The following is a 20,101-nucleotide window of genomic DNA, read 5'->3' as shown; positions in this document are numbered from 1 at the left end:
TCTGCCTAATCTACTTGGAAATGGTCATAGCAGATGCGGCCTGCCCCTTACAAGATCTATCCGTAAAAACAAAGAACCAGATTTTCTAATAGGTTCAGTCACCGCCAGGTAAACCCGAATTTCTCTTACCACATCTAAAGAATGTAAGGCAATCTACTTAGTACGTGTATGCTTACGATATAGGGAGGGTAGCACAATGTCTCAATTCAAATGAAACCCCGAGACAACCTGGAAGGAACGCCTGACAGGGTCGCAACACCACTTTGTCCCTATGAATCACCAAGTAAGGTGACCGACAGGACAAAGCAGCCAATTAACACGCAACGTGCGAAAGTGATAGCTACTAACAAAGCCACCTTCGGCGACAGAGTGAGCAGAGGAATTTAGAGGCTTTTGAAGCACTGACAGAACCAAATTGAGAACCCACGGAGGTACCAGGGATCACACCGGAAGAGCCAGATAGTGAACTCCCTGCACAAAAGTGTGAACCAAGGACTTTGCCGCCAATGGCCCTTAAAACAAAATAGCCAAGGCCGAAATCTTGCCTTTGATGGTGCCTAGAGCCAAACGTTGATCTACACCCAATTGTAGAAACTCCAACATGTGAGACACAGAAAAGGAGCGGGGAGAAACGCCCCGCGACTAACACCCAAGTAATGTACGCCTTCCAAACTCGATCATAAAACTTCCCGGAAGTAGATTTCCTAGCCTTCAACAGCGTAGGAATCACCAACTCCGACAGCCCTCCGTCTTTCAATAGCCAAGCAGTTAAAGCCAGTGACTGTAAAACAGGATGGAAGATTGGTACCTGGGACAGAAGATCTTCCCTGAGAGGAAGTTTCCAAGGGACGTCTGCTACCAGCCTTACCAGGCGTGCATACCAAGGCCAGCAAGTACAGTCTGGTGCCACCAGAATGACTGGAATTCCTACCTCAATTCTGCGTAGCAGTCTCGACATAAGTTGTATTTGAGGAAAGGCGTAAATCAGACGATGTTGACTCCAAGGGGCCACCAGGGCGTCTCCCAGAGGATCCCGAGACCTTGACACGAACCTCTGCACCTTCCTGTTGAGACGTGAAGCCAGCAGGTCCACATCGAGGGTCCTCCCCCGAAGACACAGTTGATGAAATACCTCCGGGTGAAGAGACCATTCTCCGGGATCCAACGTCTGCCGACTAAGATAGTCCCCTTGCCAATTCTCTAACCCCGGAATGTGCACAGCAGAGGGCCGGAAAACATACCGTTCTGCCCACCTCAAGATACCGGCCACTTCCAGGGCTGCCAGGGCACTCTTTGTGCCCCCTTGATTGACATATGCCCCAGCAGTAGCATTGTCAGATTGTATCTGCACAGTCCTTGTAGACGATTCGTCCATTGAGACACACAAAGTCTGATTGACAACCTGAACTCCTCCCGAGTCCAGACACCTTGGGCCGTACACACTCCCAAGACACCTCCCCATCCAGACAGACTAGCATCCGTGGTGATTACAGTCCAATAAAGGGGAAGAAGAGATTTTCCCAGACAGAGCCAGGGAGCAGAGCCACCATAGGAGAGACTCCCTCGAACCCCGACTCAACATCAGATTGTCCAATGACAGCGGATCCTTGTTTCATTTGATCAGAATCTCCCTTTGCAAAGGTCTGGTGTGGAACTGCGCAAACAGAACCGCCTCAAAAGGTGAAGACCATCAGACCCAGCAGTTGCATGCAAGTCCTGAGTAATGATCGATGGTTGGAGAGCAGGAGTCGAACAGCATCCTGTAGCTTCAGAAGTTTTGTCTGAGGAAGAAACACCCGGGCTGACGCTGAATCCAGCGTCAGACTCAAGTAGTCTAGCTTTGTGGATGTAGACCGTGCAGATTTCTGAAAATTCAGTGTCCACCCAAACTCCTGCAGAGTTCACACATGAACGTCCAAGTCAGCTTGTATAGCCGAGGAAGACACTGCACACAGAAGCAGATCATCCAGGTTACCTAGTACCGCAATCCCCAACGCTGGGGCCAAAACCTTTGTGAACAGCTGAGGCGAGACCAAAGGGTAACGCGACAAATTGAAAGTGCTCCTCGCCCATAGCAAAAAAGAAACCGCTGATGCCTGAAATATATTGGAATATGAAGGCAAGTGTCCCTGAGATCAATAGAAGCCAGCAGATCTCCTTGATGAAAGCAAACTTCTACTGTGCGGATGGACTCTATCCAAAATTTTTGAACCCGCACAAAGTGGTTCAGAGCCTTGAGAGCCAAGATCGGACAAACCTTGCCTTCCTTCCTGGGAACTGTAAACAGATTTGAATAAAAACACGTTCTGACTCTGGAACAGGTACAATAACCCCTTGTGCCAACAGGTCCTGCACTGCCCAGTAGAGGCCCTGTAGCCACTCTCGAGACAGGTGAAGTTAAGAACCTTGCCAGAGGGAAGGACCGAAACTCGATTTTGTAACCAAACCAGGTCGTGGACCCATTTGTCCTGAATCAGCAAGGTCCACAGATCCAGAAAGAAACAAAGACCAAAATGCGGGTGAGGGTGCCCCTTCAGGCTGGGGAAAGCTTTTCTGTGGAACCAGAAGTGCCTGCTTTGGACTTGCCATTCTAGGGTCTCTTGAAGCCTCCCACAAAGTTACCGGTGGATCTCAAGCTCTTTTCCTGCGATCCAGACGGATGAGAACATGTGAGCCGAAGAGAAAGGACCCTGCTTACCGCAAGGTTCCTTGCCCTTAGCACCCTGCAGAAGCAATGTACTCTTGCCTCCCATAAGGCCCTTAATGATCTCTTCCATAGAGGCACCGAACAGACTGTCACCAACAAAAGGAAGATCAGTCAGCACCTTTTTAGAAGCCTGGTCATCTGACAAGTACTTCAGCCAGATCATGCGGCAAAAGGTTACCCCTATCACAGAAACCCTTCCGGCCAAGGGGGCCGCATCCAGGTATGCATCACAAATTTACTGTAATCCGTGGATCAACTGATCTGCCAGCTCAGAATGGTGTTGACTCCCCTCCAGATCCAGGCGCAAAATCTTCGCCCATTCTGTTAAGGTCTGGGATACCAAAGTGATAGCAAATACCTGTCTTAAAATTTAACCAGCCACAGTGAGGAGGTACTGGACCAGAGCCTCAGCGTTTGTCCACGGGGTCCTTAAAAGACAGGGGAATCCTCCACCGGCAAAAGTGTGCCCTATTTTAGCCTGGAAACCTGAGAATCCACCAGCAGTGGAAGCGTTTCTTCAAAAGAGACTCCTCAAAAGGGATGTCTCCTAACAAAATGCTTAGGTATTCCAACTATGCGTTTCAGTGATCCCCACTGACTAGTGACAATCTCTTCAAAATAGGTAGGAAAGGGAAACACCTTGGTCACATTGGACGAATTGCAGGTGCCAAACTGCACCGGTGTCTCCGACTCAGCCCAAGCTGAGTCCACCAACTTTAACGTTTCCCGCACTGACACAATTAAGGCCTCCACCAGCGCTTTTTGATGCACGGCAGTGGAGGAGGACTCATCCCCACTATTAGAGCACTCAGCGATGCGTGGATGCAGACACAGTGGGCTGACTCTTGTCTGCGGCAGCCAAATCCACCTCAGAATCTGAGGAAGCAGAGGATACAGGTGAAGGCGGAGGGCGCTTCTTGCCAGGCCTCCTTTGCAGGGCCATATCTACTTTGGCTACTAGCGACTGTAGAGCTGCCGTTATGGCCGCCAGGGTAGACTGACACCAGAGGGTCCCGCAGCTTGCAGTAGGGGATCGGGTGGTGAAATGCGCTCCATGACTACAAAGGGTTAAACGAAACGGCACTGCTCAGTAAAGAAAAAAAAAAACAACACACGAGCCCCCCGTCCTGTGCACCGCTGGGGCACCACAAGAATCAGGGCACCCGCAGCGCTGAATACAGCAGAGGAAGGATATAACCCCAGAGAATTACCACCTGAGCTGGAGAGTGCCAAAACATTCAGTCTGCCACATTGCTGGAAAGAGGAAGAGGAAAAGCTGATCTGACACTAGAGGCCCCCACAGCCTCAGCACTGCATCAGACTACAGGAAAATGGCCACCATTAAAGCTATGGGGAAACCAAAAACATGGCCGCTGGACTACACAAACATGGCCGCCGAAGCTGGAAATACAGAATCCACAGCAAAATGGCGCCGCTGCACGGGACCCTGGACACCAGGGGAAAATTTCACAGACCCCAGGAGGGGGACACTCCCTCCCCCATCGCAGGACCCAGGTATGAACATCTACAGTGGCCGACGGCAGCATCACCCACCACTCCTCCGGCCCAGCACCATGCGGCACCCCCTACCCAAATTCATCCATGCCCCCAAAAGGGGCCGAGGGGGGGAGGAACGGGACAGATGAGGGCACCTACTCAGGGGAGGAACCCCGCAAAGGAGAAGGGGGAAAAGACAAGGGGGAGGAAACACCGGAGGGGCCTACCATTCCCAGGGGGGGCCTGCAACCACCACAGGAAAGGAGGAGGGGGAAACTACTCACCATACCACAGTCACCAGGCGGGCGCCACTCCCAGCAGTCCACCGCACCATCTTGGAATAGGGGTACGCTGCGACTCTGTGACTGAGGTCGTGACCAGGGCTATACGACCTCGCGAGGCGTTTCATTGCCGGTTAGCCCCCGTCCAGTGTGGCTATGTCGCAGCCAAACTAGCGCAGATCTACTAGTTTGGTCGCGCTCGCAGGCTAGACTGGGAAGACCATAAGGATCTAGGATATCCAGTGGGTTGTAGTTCACACAGGAACAAAAATAAGAAAAAAAAAAAAAAAAAAAAAAAAAAAAAGGAAAAAATTCAATTTTAATAGGAAAAAAACGGACCGCAGATCCCAGCAGACAGCCAGGTCCTTACTCCTGACTAGGCAGAAAAAAAAAAAAAAAAAGTTTAAAGAAAAACACCCCTCAAGAGGGAACAGCCCCTCTTACACAGCAGCTTGCAAAATATTGCGGCCAAAAGCAACATCCACAGATGCCAGGATATCAATTTTGTAGAAGTTGGTGAAAGTATGCACCGAGGATTAAGTGGCCGCCTTGCAAACCCAAGAAAAATAAGCAAAAACATGCAAGGAGAAAATATTGCTAGGACCAAGAGATCCCAGGTCTAGACTAGACTCCTGACTAGGCAGAACAAAACTGAATACCTAGAGCAGAGAGGGGGTTATACCAGCTGAGGACGCCTTATGGTACGGTGATCTCGCACCAGCATGGTAAGGAGGCTGTTGAGCATTATCTTGGACAGAGTACATTATTGAATTTTCAGAGCCAGTTTATCCTCACTTTGTTGGACTATGCCATGGCCCACAATTATTTTTGGTTCGGAGGAACCTACTACAGACAGAATAGGGGTGTGGTCATGGGCGCAAAATTTGCACCAAGTATGGCCAATTTGTTCATGGCCAAGTGGGAGGAGGAGGTCATCGGTGACATTCCTAAACCAGAGATTGTGCTCTGGCGGAGGTACATTGAGGACATCCTCCTCCTATGGGATGGCGATTCTCAAGCTCTAGAGGCCTTCATATCAATGTTAAACAATGACAGAGGTATCAGGCTGGCACATGAGAGTAGCAAGTCTGAGATTCACTTTTTGGATTTAAAGATCAAAGTGGTGGGTCGTACTTTGGAGACCTCTACATTTTTCAAGGAGACTGACAGGAACGGATTCATAGATACATATAGCTGCCACCACGTGGCATGGCTCAAATCCGTTCCTGTCAGTCAATTCCTTAGATTGAGGAAGCTGCCTCCCTGAAATCCAAATTTTTGGAAAAGGGATACAAAGAAGGGGAGCTAGAGAAGGCCCTCATACAGGCAGATAATCGCAATAGGGATGATCTTTTGCAACCGCGTGCACGGGAAAGGAACGATGATTTCCAACATGCGTTTTTTTTCCTCTTATTCGATTCAACACTTTTCGGTGAAGAAAATCATTCAAAAACACTGGCACATTCTAAAAAATGATAACATTTTGGGACCGCCCTTACCAGAGGTACCAATGGTCATTTTTAGGGGTGTGCCTCCGTTGAGGCTACAAATGGCTCCAAATCTTGTGGATCCTCCAAGGACTGTCTCCTTTCAGCAAAGAGGGGGCTTTCACCCCTGCAGGAGATGTGCTATTTGTAAAGCGAATGCCTGTAAGTCTAGAAGGGTTGAATCATTCTTCTCTAATAATACGCAGCAGGAGTATAAAATCAAGCCGTTTATCACATGCACCACGCGTTATGTTGTCTATCTTCTACGTTGCCCTTGTGGCCTTGAATACGTGGGTCGCACGATACGCATGTGGCATGTGCGTCTAAAAGAACATGTGGCAAACATAATAAAAGCCTTTCCTAAACACAGTGTCTTGCGACACTATGACCTCTGCCACGGGAGAGATCCCAGTGGTACAGTCTTTTTGGGAATAGACAAATTCCCGGGTGATTGGAGAGGCAGTAACCCGACAAGGGGAGTCTCCCAGTTGGAGACGAGTTGGATTTATCGCCTCAAATCTTATGCCCCTCATGGGCTAGACATCGAATGGGACATCAATTCCTTTATTAACAATTTGTAATTTGAATTTGATGTCAGACCACCCGGGTATTTTGCCATATCGGTTACCATTATAGAAATAGATGTAGGGTTCATGTACTTAAGCAACATCAAGGGATGTAGTATTTTATATTTATATTTTAGAATGCATGTCTACTATTAATGTTTTATTATTGCATGTGTTTAATTTTATGGATTTATGTAATATTTTATATAGTCTGATGTAGTGGTTGGTCGTGCGATCAGAGTTTCCTGATTGATCGGTTGCCTGCCGGGAGGTGGCGCCGTGTCCAGGGGAGGTCATGTGTGACAGTGCAAAGTAGTTTGAAAACATTTATGTATTGGTAACTTTCAGGTTTGACTTTATTGGGCTAACATTGAATGTTGCCGTTTTTTTTAATTCATTATTCAAACCTTCATTTATGTAGTTACCATTGTATTGCCATAGATCTGAATTTAGGGCTTGATTGACCCATGTTCGGAATTTGATTGACATCCGGTTCCGGGTGCTGACACGCAAGTGGACCGCAACCTGTTCCGGATCATTACTATCATGATCCGTCCGTTCCGGTTGTTGACACGCAAGTGTTCTACTTCCTGGTTCTGGGTTGTGATTATCGTGCCCCGCCCGTCCGCTCTGCCAGCGTATATAATGAGAAGGTTTGCCGCAGGCCACACCCCCTGACGACGTCAGTTCCTGATGAAACGCGTAGGAGGAGCCTGCGGCACGTCACGCTGTGACCAACGAAGGGACGCGGCGGCCATTTTCTCGGCAGGATACCGAGTCTCGGGACACTCCGTGATACACGCCTATGATTACAACACAAATGTGAGTTGCCACTCTGTGTAGTTTTGCATGAATAAAGTTTCCCAACAGTATTATGCTATGGAAGTTGTTCCCCTTCTTTTTCATACCTACTTATCTTGAGAGGAGTGGGCACTATCTTTACGGAGGCTGGTACAGGACCTGTCAGTGGATCCGGATCTCATATGCTGAATATGATCGTTGTCATGGGGATCATTGTGTTGTGGTAAGAGGCTAATCTCATTCCTTGGTGGTGGAATCTCTGCACTGGGATATTGGGATTTGGAGTGTCTGTACCCTTTTGGGATCACACATTTTACCTTTCGGAAGATATCTAACATCTGTGTTATAATATGTGTGGACTTTTTCATGATAAATGGACTGTGCTGTTCATCGCAATATCATTTTTTTGCGCTACACCTACTATTGCTATATCGTTTTGTGATCTGTTTTTCTAATTCAGGGTCAAGTGTTGGCAGCTATATTCAGTTTTTATCCACTTCATATTTATATGTTTTTAATGATTATCTACTTTTTATCTATGCGCAGCAAATCTTCCATTAGTATCTGATTTATGGAGCACTGTGTCCATCGTACAAAAGAGAAAAAGGAACCGACACAACTGTGTTGCAACAAATATTGGTATGGAACTCCCAAGTTTTTTTTTAGCTCTTAGTTTACAAGTGTGGAAAAATCATGAAAAACTGGAATGTTTTCAATATGCAACAATAGCAAGCTACACATGGTTCAAGAAAAGAAAGTTTACTCACAATCTTTTTCTTCTGTACCTTTAACTCTTCCAGTGCGTCATCTGCAAAAACACCAAGAATTACAACTGGATTGTCCAATTTGAATAACAGTTTGGGTTAAAGGTTAAAACAGTTGTCAATTTATGGCATATAGGAAAAAGGGCCGTACATAAATGTTTAGTTTATGTAATGCTAGAGAGGACTTTCAGAGACTGAAGACATACTTGAGGTAATTCTGTCCAAAGGAGACTGGTCAAATACTTTAAAAAGTAATCTCTCCCCACTTTATGTCAGGTCAATGACCCACATCAAGGACCCCTGTACTGCAACTCCAGAAGAATCAGAGGCTGGATTCACGCCCAGTTGTTCATGTACAGGTGTACCAGTGCATGCCTAACATGTATGGGCAGGCTTAATATACCCAAGTTGATTGATCAACTTGGGTACAGGCAGCCTGTCAGATTTTACATGCAATTATTGCATGCAGCTGTTCCACCCACAAGCAATAATCACTGGGTTCACCCAGCGGGGACAGCTTCCCCCACCAGGAGGAATTTCACTGTCCACACTGTTGATGGGGAAATCAAGCAAATTGCTTTCCTGCAACCCGCAGATTCAGGAAAGAAATTCGCTCCATCTATGATCGTCCCTAGTGTGTTCAGGTGTTAATAAAACACATAAGGATTTTTGTACTTACCATAAAACAAATTTCTCTGAGTTTGACGGACACAGCGCTCCATAAATCATAACTACTGGGTTATATTGCCTCCTCCAGAGTAGGACAGAACAAAAAACACCTGGCCACACCTATGGCCCGCCCTCAGCTGATATATAACCCCCCTTCTGTTCTACGTAAACGGTTTAGTAGCAAGCAGAATTAGAAGTATCAGAACTCCATAGAGGGGTGGGTGCTGTGTCTGTCGAACTCAGAAATGGATTTTTATGGTAAGTACAAAAATCCTATTTTCTCTTTTACGTTCGACGGACACATCGCTCCATAAATCATAACTACTGGGACATCTAAAAGCAGTCCCAAAAGAAAAATGAGGGGGTGGGGAAAAAACTGAATTTTTGTAAAATCTTAGCATAAAATTCCTTTCTCCGAGTCCTGACAGTCGCCGCCCACTCATTCAGTCTTCACCAATGGGTATTGACCTCTTATCCATAGGAGCAAGCTAGGCATAAGACTTGTTAAAAAAAAATGGATTTTTGTAAAATCTTACCGTAAAATCCTTTTCTCTTAGCTCATTGACAGACGTAGTCCTCGGTGATACACCACCTTCGGGTTATGTTGCCTCCACAGGAGCAGGACTAGACAGGAAATTAAAAAGCTCTGGCCACACCCTAGGGGCAGTCCCAGAGGGTATATCCTCTCTCTCTCTGCCTCAGCAAATCAGTTATGTGAAAAAGCAGTCTTTAGAGATTTTAACCCTAACTCAAAAAAACAGAGGGGCGGGGACTACGTCTGTCAATGAGCTAAGAGAAAAGGATTTTACGGTAAGATTTTACAAAAATCCATTTTTCTCTAGCGCTCATTGACAGACGTAGTCCTCGGTGATACACCACCTTCGGGACGTCCCAGAGCAGTATCACAACTGAGGGGTGGGAAAATCAAATCAAATCCCAATCTAGAAGGCCCAACCGGTGCCAACTAGAAGTTTACAATGCTCATCCTTAATGATGAGACTCAACAAAAGAGAAAAAATTTCTTTTTTTTTTTTTTTTTTCAAACAGAAAAAAACCCTCGAGGTAGACCACCGGTCTCCTCAAATTGCGGCCTGCAAAACCTTGCGGCCAAATGAGGCATCCGCCGATGCCGTCACATCAATTTTATAGAATTTTGTAAAGGTATGTACCGACGACCAAGTGGCCGCCTTACATACCTGGACCACTGACGCCTGATGGCGAAAGGCCCAGGAAGTACTGAGCGCTCGAGTGGAGTGCGCCCTAACAGGGAACGGAGGACTCTGACCCTTAATAGAATAAGCCTGTACCACCGTTTGTCTAATCCATTTGGCAATGGTCGCGGCAGATGCAGGCAAACCCTTTCTGGGGCCATCCGTGATCACAAAAAGTGAATCCGTCTTACGGAATGATTCCGTAGCTTTCAGGTATACCCTGATTGCCCGAACCACATCTAAGGAATGCAACGCATGTTCCCGATGATGCTTGGGCTGAGGACACAAGGAAGGTAGTACAATATCTTCATTCAGATGAAAATCTGAGACCACCTTAGGAAGAAAAGATGGCTTAGGATGAAGTACTACCTTATCCCTATGAATCACTAGGTATGGGGACTGGCATGATAATGCAGCCAGTTCTGACACCCTGCGAGCAGAAGTAATAGCCACCAAGAAGGCCACCTGGGATAAAGTAAGCAAGGGAATCTCCCTGATGTTTTCAAAGGGAGGTTTCTGTAGAACCGACAAAACCAAATTAAGATCCCAGGGCGGTAAGGGCGCGCGGACTGGAGGAGCCAGGTGCCGCACCCCCTGGATGAAATTCCGCACCAAGGATTTGGTAGCTAAAGGCTTCTGAAAGAAGATTGCTAATGCTGAAACTTGACACTTGATGGTGCTCAAGGCTAGCTTCTGCTCAACCCCTTGTTGCAAAAAGGCCAATATTCGAGACACCGAATAGGTACGTGGAGGAAATCCTAAAGATTCGCACCACGCAATATAAGTCTTCCATGTGTGATAATAGACTTTGCTGGAAGTCGCTTTCCTTGCTTTAATAAGGGTAGGAATGACTGAAGTAGACAAACCTTTGTCCTTCAGTACTTGGGTCTCAATGGCCAGGCCATTAAAACCAGCGACTGTAAAGCACGAAGGTAAATTGGTCCTTGAGACCACAGACACTCCCTGAGACGAAGTTCCCACGGAACGTCTGCGACTAACATGTCCAAGTCGGCCAGGCCGGCTTGAGGAGGCCAGCCTAGAATTTCTAGGACCACTGGCGCTGATTGGATCTGAACCAGGCGTCCCTAGAGCTATCTGGCCCCGACCATCCGAGAAAGTCTGGTCGTTTTCTGTTCCCACACATTTATCAGATACCTGATAGTTATCAGGAAAGGTGATCTTTTCTGGTTGAACCTCAGGGACCGAAGTCACCCGACTAGAGGCTACTTGGCCTATCTGGTCAACCAGATCCGATTCCTGTGAGGTATCGGGACTAATCTTAGGAAAAGGTAAAGGAAAAGATCTATTCAGGGAACGGTAACTACCGCTTCCTGTGGTACTTAAATGTTGGAAGGGAAGAATCGCACCGGTAGTAGTGGTTGATGCTCGATCAATTGTCCTGAATACCGGTGAAAACGTCCCCCCACCCTGAAACCGGGTGGGGGCGCACCTTCAGGCTGTGTACTCCTTTACTTCGGGTTTGGCTGGGTTGGTCCTCTGCTTGTCCGACCAGCCCTTCTTGAACCCTCCTGGAGGAGTCTTGCCTTTCCCGCTAGTACCAGCCGGGCGCCCTTTATGGGCGGTAAAGAAAGGTCCTCGCTTGTTGCGAGGTCCCTTAGCTTTTGCAGCCTGTGGCAAAAAAGTGCTCTTGCCCCCAGTGGCATCCTTAATGATTTCATCTAGGTTGGCCCCAAATAGACGATTCCCCTGAAAGGGGAGATTCGTCAAGGTCTTTTTGGAACCTAGGTCAGCTGACCAGCATTTTAACCACAGCACACGTCTGAGGATCACTGCTAACTTAGATGCATGCCCTAATAAGGGAGTAGTGTCCAAGGCTGCGTCACAGATAAACCGTAGCCCTTGTATGATCTGTTCCATCAAATCAGATGTCTCCTGGGGAATATCTTTTCCCCTAAGATCTTGGCGTACCATTTTCGCCCATTCCGTAAGTGTCTGGGAAACTAGACCAATAACAATTACTGGTCTAAATGCTGACCCTATCAGAGAGAAGATAGTGCGGGACTCTGCTTCTATCTTTCGATCCACCGGATCCATAAAGGACGAAGTGTCCTCCACTGGAATAACCGTGGCTTTATTCAGCCTGGAAATAGGCGGATCCACGACTGGTGGTACCGTCCATTTCTTAATGATGGATTCCTCAAACGGATAGCGTCTAGCAATACGCTTGGAAATAGTAAAGGTACGTTTAGAATGCTCCCATTCTCCTTTAATCTGATTACCAAAACATTTAGGTACAGGAAAAGCCTTCGCCGTCTTGATGGGCTTATTAGTACCAAAAGGCATCTCTGTTTCAGTTGCCTCTGCCGGTAAAGCCTCAAGTTTTAAGGTTTCTTGCACTGCCACAACTAGTGCGTCCACCAATGCTTCTTCCTGAATTATAGCAAGAGAAGAAGCGTCCTCCTCACTGTCTGAGGGGGCTTTACCTGGGATAACAGCCCTTGCAGAGGAACCTGCAACTGCCGTGACCATCTCTGAATCTGAGTCAGAGGTGTCAGATGGTATAGGGGTAGGCGGGGGTCGCTTCCTTGACCCCCGTCCCTGACAGGCCGCCTCCACCCGAGCCACCATAGACTCCAAAATTGCTGTAAATGACTCTATACTCTGTGCACCGGCGGGTCCCGAGGCCCCCTCGAGGGAAACAGGTGGGGGAATATGTGTGGCAGGGTCCATGATAACTCCAGTTACTTCCTGGATAATATAATTCAAAAGTAAAGAAAAAAACTTTTTTTTTTTTTTTTTCTGACCCCCAGCGCCACAAAAAAGCCCCCTAGTGTTACCTGCTAGGGATCCCTATCGATCGAGAGAGAGAGAGAGATAGACCCCCAGGCTCACCACTTGATGCTCAGAGTTAAACTGCAAGGTTACAGCGCTGTCTTGACAAACAGGAAGTCTTTTGGCTGGCTGCCCAGGAAGAAAGGAGGCGGCTCCGCCCCTCTGCACGCCTTCCGGCGCCTCCCCCAAGCTCCACGAGGTGTAGGATCACCTCAAACATGGCCGCCCCCATGCTGGAGACACGAGGCTACGCCAAAATGGCGGCTCGTGCGATCCAGCAAAAAAAATGGCGGCGGCCTGTATTGAATAGCGGTGTGCTGCAGGGCACACAACACACTCTCTGCATGGGGATATGGCGAGGTTGGCGGTACTGGCCCTGGCGGACCGCATGGCCGTTCGGGAGGCCTGCTAATAGCTGGAGATCTGATTTGGAAGGCAGTCAACATGTCCGTGGCTTCTGACTGGTAGGTAGCTTATACTTAACCCATAAGATTCCCAGAATGCCACAGATTACATCTTTTAAACATGTATACAATAGATTGTTAGCTCCCAAACCAAGTCTCCTGGCTTTTTGCACACAAAATCACACTCAAAGTAGGAGGATCTGTGACATGTTATAGGATAGAAAGGACTCTTTCTTACCATACAGAGAGGGGCCCGCGTTCACCACAAAACCCGTCAGGAAAAAAGGGGGAACATACTACTCACCATACCGGAACCAGGCGGGCACCAACTCCTGACAGTACCCCTCTCCACCGGGGCGGGAGGGCTGTCGACCGATACGGACGCCGTGACTCATGGTCTTTGGCGTTTCAGCGACACGTTTAACTCGCGGGTTCAGTCCTTTTAATGGGACTTTGTCGCGGCCGACCCAGCGCGGAGCTATGGCCTGCACGCGCTCGTAGGCTGAACTGGGGTGACCACCGGATCTCAACATCCAGCCCGTCGCCCAGTTCAGCTTTCTTGCTTGAAGATCTCACAGGAACACTGGAGAAAAAAAGCTGTCTAAAAAATCCTTTAAGAAAAAATTTCTTGCCAGGACCTAAGATCCCAGCAAGGTATCTAGGTCCTTACTCCTAACTAGACAGAAAATAACTGATTTGCTGAGGCAGAGAGAGAGAGGATATACCCTCTGGGACTGCCCCTAGGGTGTGGCCAGAGCTTTTTAATTTCCAGTCTAGTCCTGCTCCTGTGGAGGCAACATAACCCGAAGGTGGTGTATCACCGAGGACTACGTCTGTCAATGAGCGCTAGAGAAAACGTAATTTACATAGACACACCTATAGAGGCTGTCCCACTGGTCCAATACCCCCCTGCTATCAGCCATCCCAACTCAATTTGGTAGCAAGCAATTTAAAGTGGATTTCCAGCCACAAAAACATTTTTTCAATGAAATTACCCCCGGGACAGTCAGGGCTAGTACATACCACAATGGCTAGCCTCTGATCTGTCCCAGTTCGCACTTACCTGCAAGAAGAAATACTCACTTTTAAAATTTCTTCTCCAGCGTTGCCATCTTTTATGTGGGCAGCTGAAGCCAGCGCGATCCTCTTCTGCGTCCTCTTCCGTGTCCTCTTCTCCCAGAATGCGCCTGCACCGGCCCCTCTCGTCACTTCCGGTGTGTTCCGGAAGTGATGAGCGGGGCCGGTGCTGTCGCATTGATTCCTGGGAGCGATGACGTTCAGCTCCCAGGAATCATTGCAAACCGGAAGTGACGGCGTGGGCGGCGGCCGACGAGGGAGAAGGTGGAACAAAGGCAAGTATTTCTTTCTAAAATAAGTAAAAAAAAAAAAAAAAAAAAAAAAAAAACTTAACTATCCATTTCCTTTTCAGGTAAAAAAAAGCAAGCGGATGGCCACAAAAGCGATTGTCGATTTTGTGGCCGGAACTCCGCTTTAAGTCCAAAGAAACCCCAAAAGAGGGGCGGGGCGGCGACTGTCAAGAGTACTCAGAGAATGGAATTTTACGGTAAGATTTTCTCTTACGTCCTCTGACAGTCGCAGCCCACTCATTCAGGGGTGAAAAACGTAACCGTCATAAAGGCAACGCAGCACCCACGTCAGAGAAAGGAACCTTACTTTAACAGAAAGGTAAATCCTCTGGGTAACAGAAAAGCTCAACTGGAGCAACAACCCAGGAAAGCAAATAAACAAGGGGGAAAACAACCCCAACAGTCATGGACCCGCAAAACTAGGGTCCCCTCAAGGCACTGCCGCACAGAGAAATTTGCGGCCAAAGGAAGCATCAGCTGACACCAGAACATCAAGTTCATAAAATTTGGAAAAGGTGTGCACTGACAACCAGGTCGCATCCTTGCACACCTGGCCCACCGAAGCCTGATGTCGGAAGGCCCATGACGCACATACCGCTCTGGTAGAGTGCGCCTTGACAGGGAAGGGCGGAACCTGTTCCTTAATCGAATATGCCTGTACAATCGTCCATTTTGAAGTGGTCACCGCAGACGCAGCCATACCCTTCCGAGGTCCCTCAGGAAGGACAAAAATAGAATCAGACTTCCGAAAGGATACAGTGGACGACAGGAAAACCCTGATCGCCCGTACAACATCCAAGGAATGTAAGGCAAACTCCTTAGGATGTTTAGGAATTGCACAAAGTGAAGGCCAAACAATGTCCTCATTAAGGTGAAAATCAGAAACCACCTTAGGAAGGAAGGACTGGTTAGGTCGCAAGACCACCTTATCCCTATGAACCACCAGGTAAGGGGAGCGGCAAGACAAGGCTGCCAACTCCGACACTCTACGGGCAGAAGTGATCGCCACTAGAAAAGCAACCTTTGACAGCAGAGGCAAAGAAATTTCCCTAATGTTTTCAAAGGGAGGACGTTGCAAAACGGACAGAACCAAGTTCAAGTCCCAAGGCGGTAGAGGCGCCGTCCGAGGAGGGGCCAAAGGACGCACACCTTGAATAAAGGTACGAATCAAAGAGTTAGACGCCAAAGGGCGCTGGAAAAGGTCCCGCAGCGGGCCACCACACATGTCTGCACCCAAACACACCACAAATAGTGGCACTCAGGATAGGGACCCCCACAACCCCCCACATAGCGTCTCAGACACGGTAGAGCCCCCGCAGGGACCGGGAGTAAGGCGAGCCCCGAACGCACAGACATAAGGGGATACCACAGACACATCAGACTGCCATCCCCAGACAGAATGTACTTACCGTACCCGATGGCATGGACGCCTCATCGACGGGAAGCCTCCCACCCCAGGCGGTGGGGATGCCGTCAGCCAAAAAACGCAGGACGCTAGCAACGCACGGATCCGCGGTGGAAACGTCCCAGCGAGGTGGCCACCTCGTGGGCTTTCATCCCTGAGGACAGGGACAGGTCGTTTGCGAGGCCAGGGCGTACGCAGAGCCTGCTAAACGCTCGATGGCTGGGATTCCATAAGGCCCTCTGTCCTGGAGCACCAGGACGACCAGTGTGACTCCCAGCTCCGCAACGCCGTCATCCGAAGAGCCGACTAACTAAACGCTGACAAATAAACAGCTAGTAGTGCAAAGAAAAAACACTTGCAGAAAAGAAAAATCATAAAACAGAAGAAAGGCTGAGACCGTAGCCCCAGCACAGGGAAGCCTATCTTACTCCTAACTAGGCAGAAGACAAACTGAGTTGGGATGGCTGATAGCAGGGGGTATTGGACCAGTGGGACAGCCCCCATAGGTGTGTCTATGTAAATTACTTTGTTTTTAACAAGTCTTATGCCTAGCTTGCTCCTATGGATAAGAGGTCAATACCCATTGGTCAAGACTGAATGAGTGGGCGGCGAATGTCAGAGGACGTAAGAGAAAAACCAAGGCTAAACCATAACAGCCCTTAACCAGGACACAGGAGCCTTAACAGGGTCACAGGAGCCCCATCTGAAATATAAAAGTTTAAAGAAAAACCCCCTACAAGAGGAACAGCCCCTCTTAAACAGCAGCCTGCAAAAAACTTTGGCTTCTGCAGATGAATCTTTTTGGCTGCAAAGTATCTACCTTATAGAATTTTGTGAAGGTATGCACCCACGACCAAGTGGCCGCCTTGCAAACTTGCAATATATGTGCCTGATGACGGAAGGCCCAAGTAGTATTTAGTGCCCGAGTGGAATGCACCCTGACAGGGAAAGGTGGAACCTGACCTTTAATGGAATAGGCCTGAGTCACCGACTGTCTGATCCATCTGGAGATAGTAGCTCGAAGAAGTGGCCAGCCCTTTCCTTTGTCCGTCCGTTACCACAAAGGGAGTCTGACCTCCGAAAGGACTCCGTAGCTGCCAGATACACCCGAATCGCACTAACCACATCCAAGGTATGCAAAGCAAATTCCCTGGGATGAGCCAGCATGGGACACAAGGAAGGCAACAGTGGAAATCAGACAACTTTGGGCAGGAATGATGGACCGGGACAAAGCACCACTTTATCCCTATGGACCACTAAATAGGGACTGCAACAGGATAAATGTCGCCAATTCCGATACCCTGTGGGCCGAGGTAAAAGCCACCAAGGATGTCACCTTCTGGGATAACGTAGGCAAGGGAATCTCCCAAATATTCTCAAATAGAGATTTCTAGAGAACCGAAAGAACTAGATTTAGATCCCATGGCGGCAAAAGACCATACAGGTGAAGCCACATGTCAAACCCCCTGAATGAAGGTAGGAGCTAAAGAGTGCATGGCTAGGGGTCGCTCAAAGAAGATTGCCTGGGCAGACACCTGACCTTTAATGGTACTCAAGGCCAACTTCTGATCAAGGCCCTGTTGAAGAAAGGTGAAGATCCGAGCCACAAAAGGATTGAGGATGAGCGCCAATGTACGCTTTCCACGTACAATGGTATATCTTGCTGGAAGTCTACTTCCTCACCTTCACCGTAGCAGGGATCACTGATCCAGGCAGACCTCTGTCCCTCAGTGCCTGGCTTTCAATAGCTAAGCCATTAAAAACAGCTACTGTAAAACAGGATGGTAGATCAGCCCTTAAGACAACTGGTCTTCTCTGAGAGGAAGCCCCCAAGGGAGGTTTATGGCCACCAGACTGATTGGAAGATCCTCGCCCTTGATTCCTCCCAGGAATTGCACAAAGAGGTATTGAATGATGAATAAAAATACCATTAATTGATAAATAATAAAGTGCAACGTGCAATTCATGTGCAAAAAATCATGTGGTACCCCTGCTTCGTATTTACATAAATACAATGAGTGAAAAATACGATATATAAATAGTGCCAGTCCAATATATATGCAAAATATGCAGTGATATTCCAATAAATAGATAATAGCAACAAAAGTCCAAATAAGTCCCAAAAAGTGCTCGAGTGCCAAGAGGAAAGTGCAAAATCATGCCATCAATCCAGTGCAGTGAATAGTGCCGATCCTCCCCCTTTGGATATTCAACTTACCGGACTGAGATGACCCCTAAGCTATATAGCTAAAAGGGTCGGCAGAGCTTGTGTCCCAGTAAGGAACCTGGTATAGAAAACCTTAAGGATAAGGTATCTGTGGCTTTCAGTGGCTCTCAATTAGGGAACTTTTCAAAAGCTCGGTTCGGCCAGAACATCCGAACTTCCCGAAAGTTCGGCCCGGATTTCAGAACCCCATTGAAATCAATGGGACCCGAACTTCGGTAATCAAGAAACACCATTTTGAAGCCTAAAACCCAATAAATGCCCCTAAAAAGGTGCCTAGGGTTCTGGGTCATACCCCAGGGACCATTAATCACACAAAAAAAAGTTCTTAAAAATTGTCATTTTTGATAGAGAGCCAATTATTGAAAAAAATTAAAAAAAAAAAAAAAAAAGATTTAGTATCTGGGGGGGGGGTCTAAAAAGTGTACCTGTGAAGTTTCAGCTCTGTAGCATGTCCAGAACCATAAAAAAAAAAAAGATTGTTTGTTTTAGGTCACTTATAGAACAGGTTAGTGGCTTCTCGCTTTTCACACCTTGCCGGTTGAGTAGCAAGCATTTTTTTGGGTTCTTTGGAGGCAGGAAAAACATCTGAACTTGTGTATAGTGATATAAATACCACTATACACAAGTTCAGATGTTTTGCCTGCCTCCAAAGAACCCCAAAAAATGCCCAAAAAAACGCTAGCGTAAAAAAAAAAAAAACACCCAGGTGTGTTGTTGCAGGCATTTTTTTGGAGGCAGGCAAAACATCTGAACTTGTGTATAGTGGTATATACACACACATACTTATATGTATTTTAAACTTAGACATATATAGGTGTTATAGGAGCGTAACCATATTAGTGTAAATGATTTCATTAGCGCAAGCATATATTTCTGCTACTATCACACCTATACATGTCTAGGTGTGTATATACATATAAGTATAAGTATGTGTGTATATATACCACTATACACAAGTTCATATGTTTTGCCTGCCTCCAAAAACCCCCAAAAAATGCCTGCAACAACACACCTGGGCGTTTTTTTGGCGCCAGCGTTTTTTTGGGTTCTTTGGAGGCAGGCAAAACATCTGAACTTGTGTATACGGATATATATATATATATATATATATATATATATATATATATATATATATATATATATATATATATATATATATATATATACACACACATACTTATATGTATATATACACCTAGACATATATAAGTGTGATAGTAGCAGAAATATATGCTTGCGCTAATGAAATCATTTACACTAATATGGTTACGCTCCTATAACACCTATATGTGTCTAAGTGTAAAATACATACAAGTATGTGTGTGTATATACCACTATACACAAGTTCAGATGTTTTGCCTGCCTCCAAAAACCCCCAAAAAATGCCTGCAACAACACACCTGGGCGTTTTGTTTTTTTTTTTTGACGCTAGCGTTTTTTTTTGGGTTCTTTGGAGGCAGGCAAAACATCTGAACTTGTGTATAGTGCTATATATACACACACATACTTATATGTATTTTACACATATATAGGTGTGATAGGAGCGTAACTATATTGGTGTTATTTCATTAGCGCCAGTAGTTTTTTCTGCTCCTTTCACACCTATATATGTCTAGGTGTATATATACATACATGGGTGTGTATATATACCCCCTATACACATGTTCAGATGTCATGCCTGACTCCAAACATGTGCTCAAAAGATCCCTATAGACGCCTGCAGCCAAAAAGAATGCAGACGGGGGCGAAGCCATATTACTGCAGCGAAAGTGACTTCAGAGAAACTAGCTTTTCTCTATAGCGGTCTCCCTGATATGGAAGGGTTTGGTCACCCTGCCATAGCAGTCACTGTCAGTTAACCCTACACTACGGTCCCCTTACACTTAACACTTTCCCTACAGAAACTGAATAAATTAAATCCA

At 47.0% G+C, this 20,101-nt stretch overlaps 1 protein-coding gene across 1 annotated transcript in view; it reads right to left on the bottom strand.

The window, feature by feature from the left end:
* LNPK (lunapark, ER junction formation factor) overlaps positions 1–20,101 on the bottom strand; it is a 215,686-nt gene that overhangs the window by 109,492 nt on the left and 86,093 nt on the right. The window contains exon 5 of the mRNA XM_082261778.1: positions 8,107–8,147. Coding sequence (XP_082117904.1) covers positions 8,107–8,147 — 41 coding nt within the window. The remainder of the gene's footprint in view (positions 1–8,106; positions 8,148–20,101) is intronic.

The sequence above is a fragment of the Pelophylax lessonae genome, assembly GCF_965119305.1.
Source record: "Pelophylax lessonae genome assembly, chromosome: 6".
In the NCBI taxonomy this organism is placed as follows: Eukaryota; Metazoa; Chordata; class Amphibia; order Anura; family Ranidae; genus Pelophylax; species Pelophylax lessonae.
The sequence above is the reverse complement of the archived record's forward strand: the minus strand, read 5'-3'. Positions and strand labels throughout refer to the sequence as shown.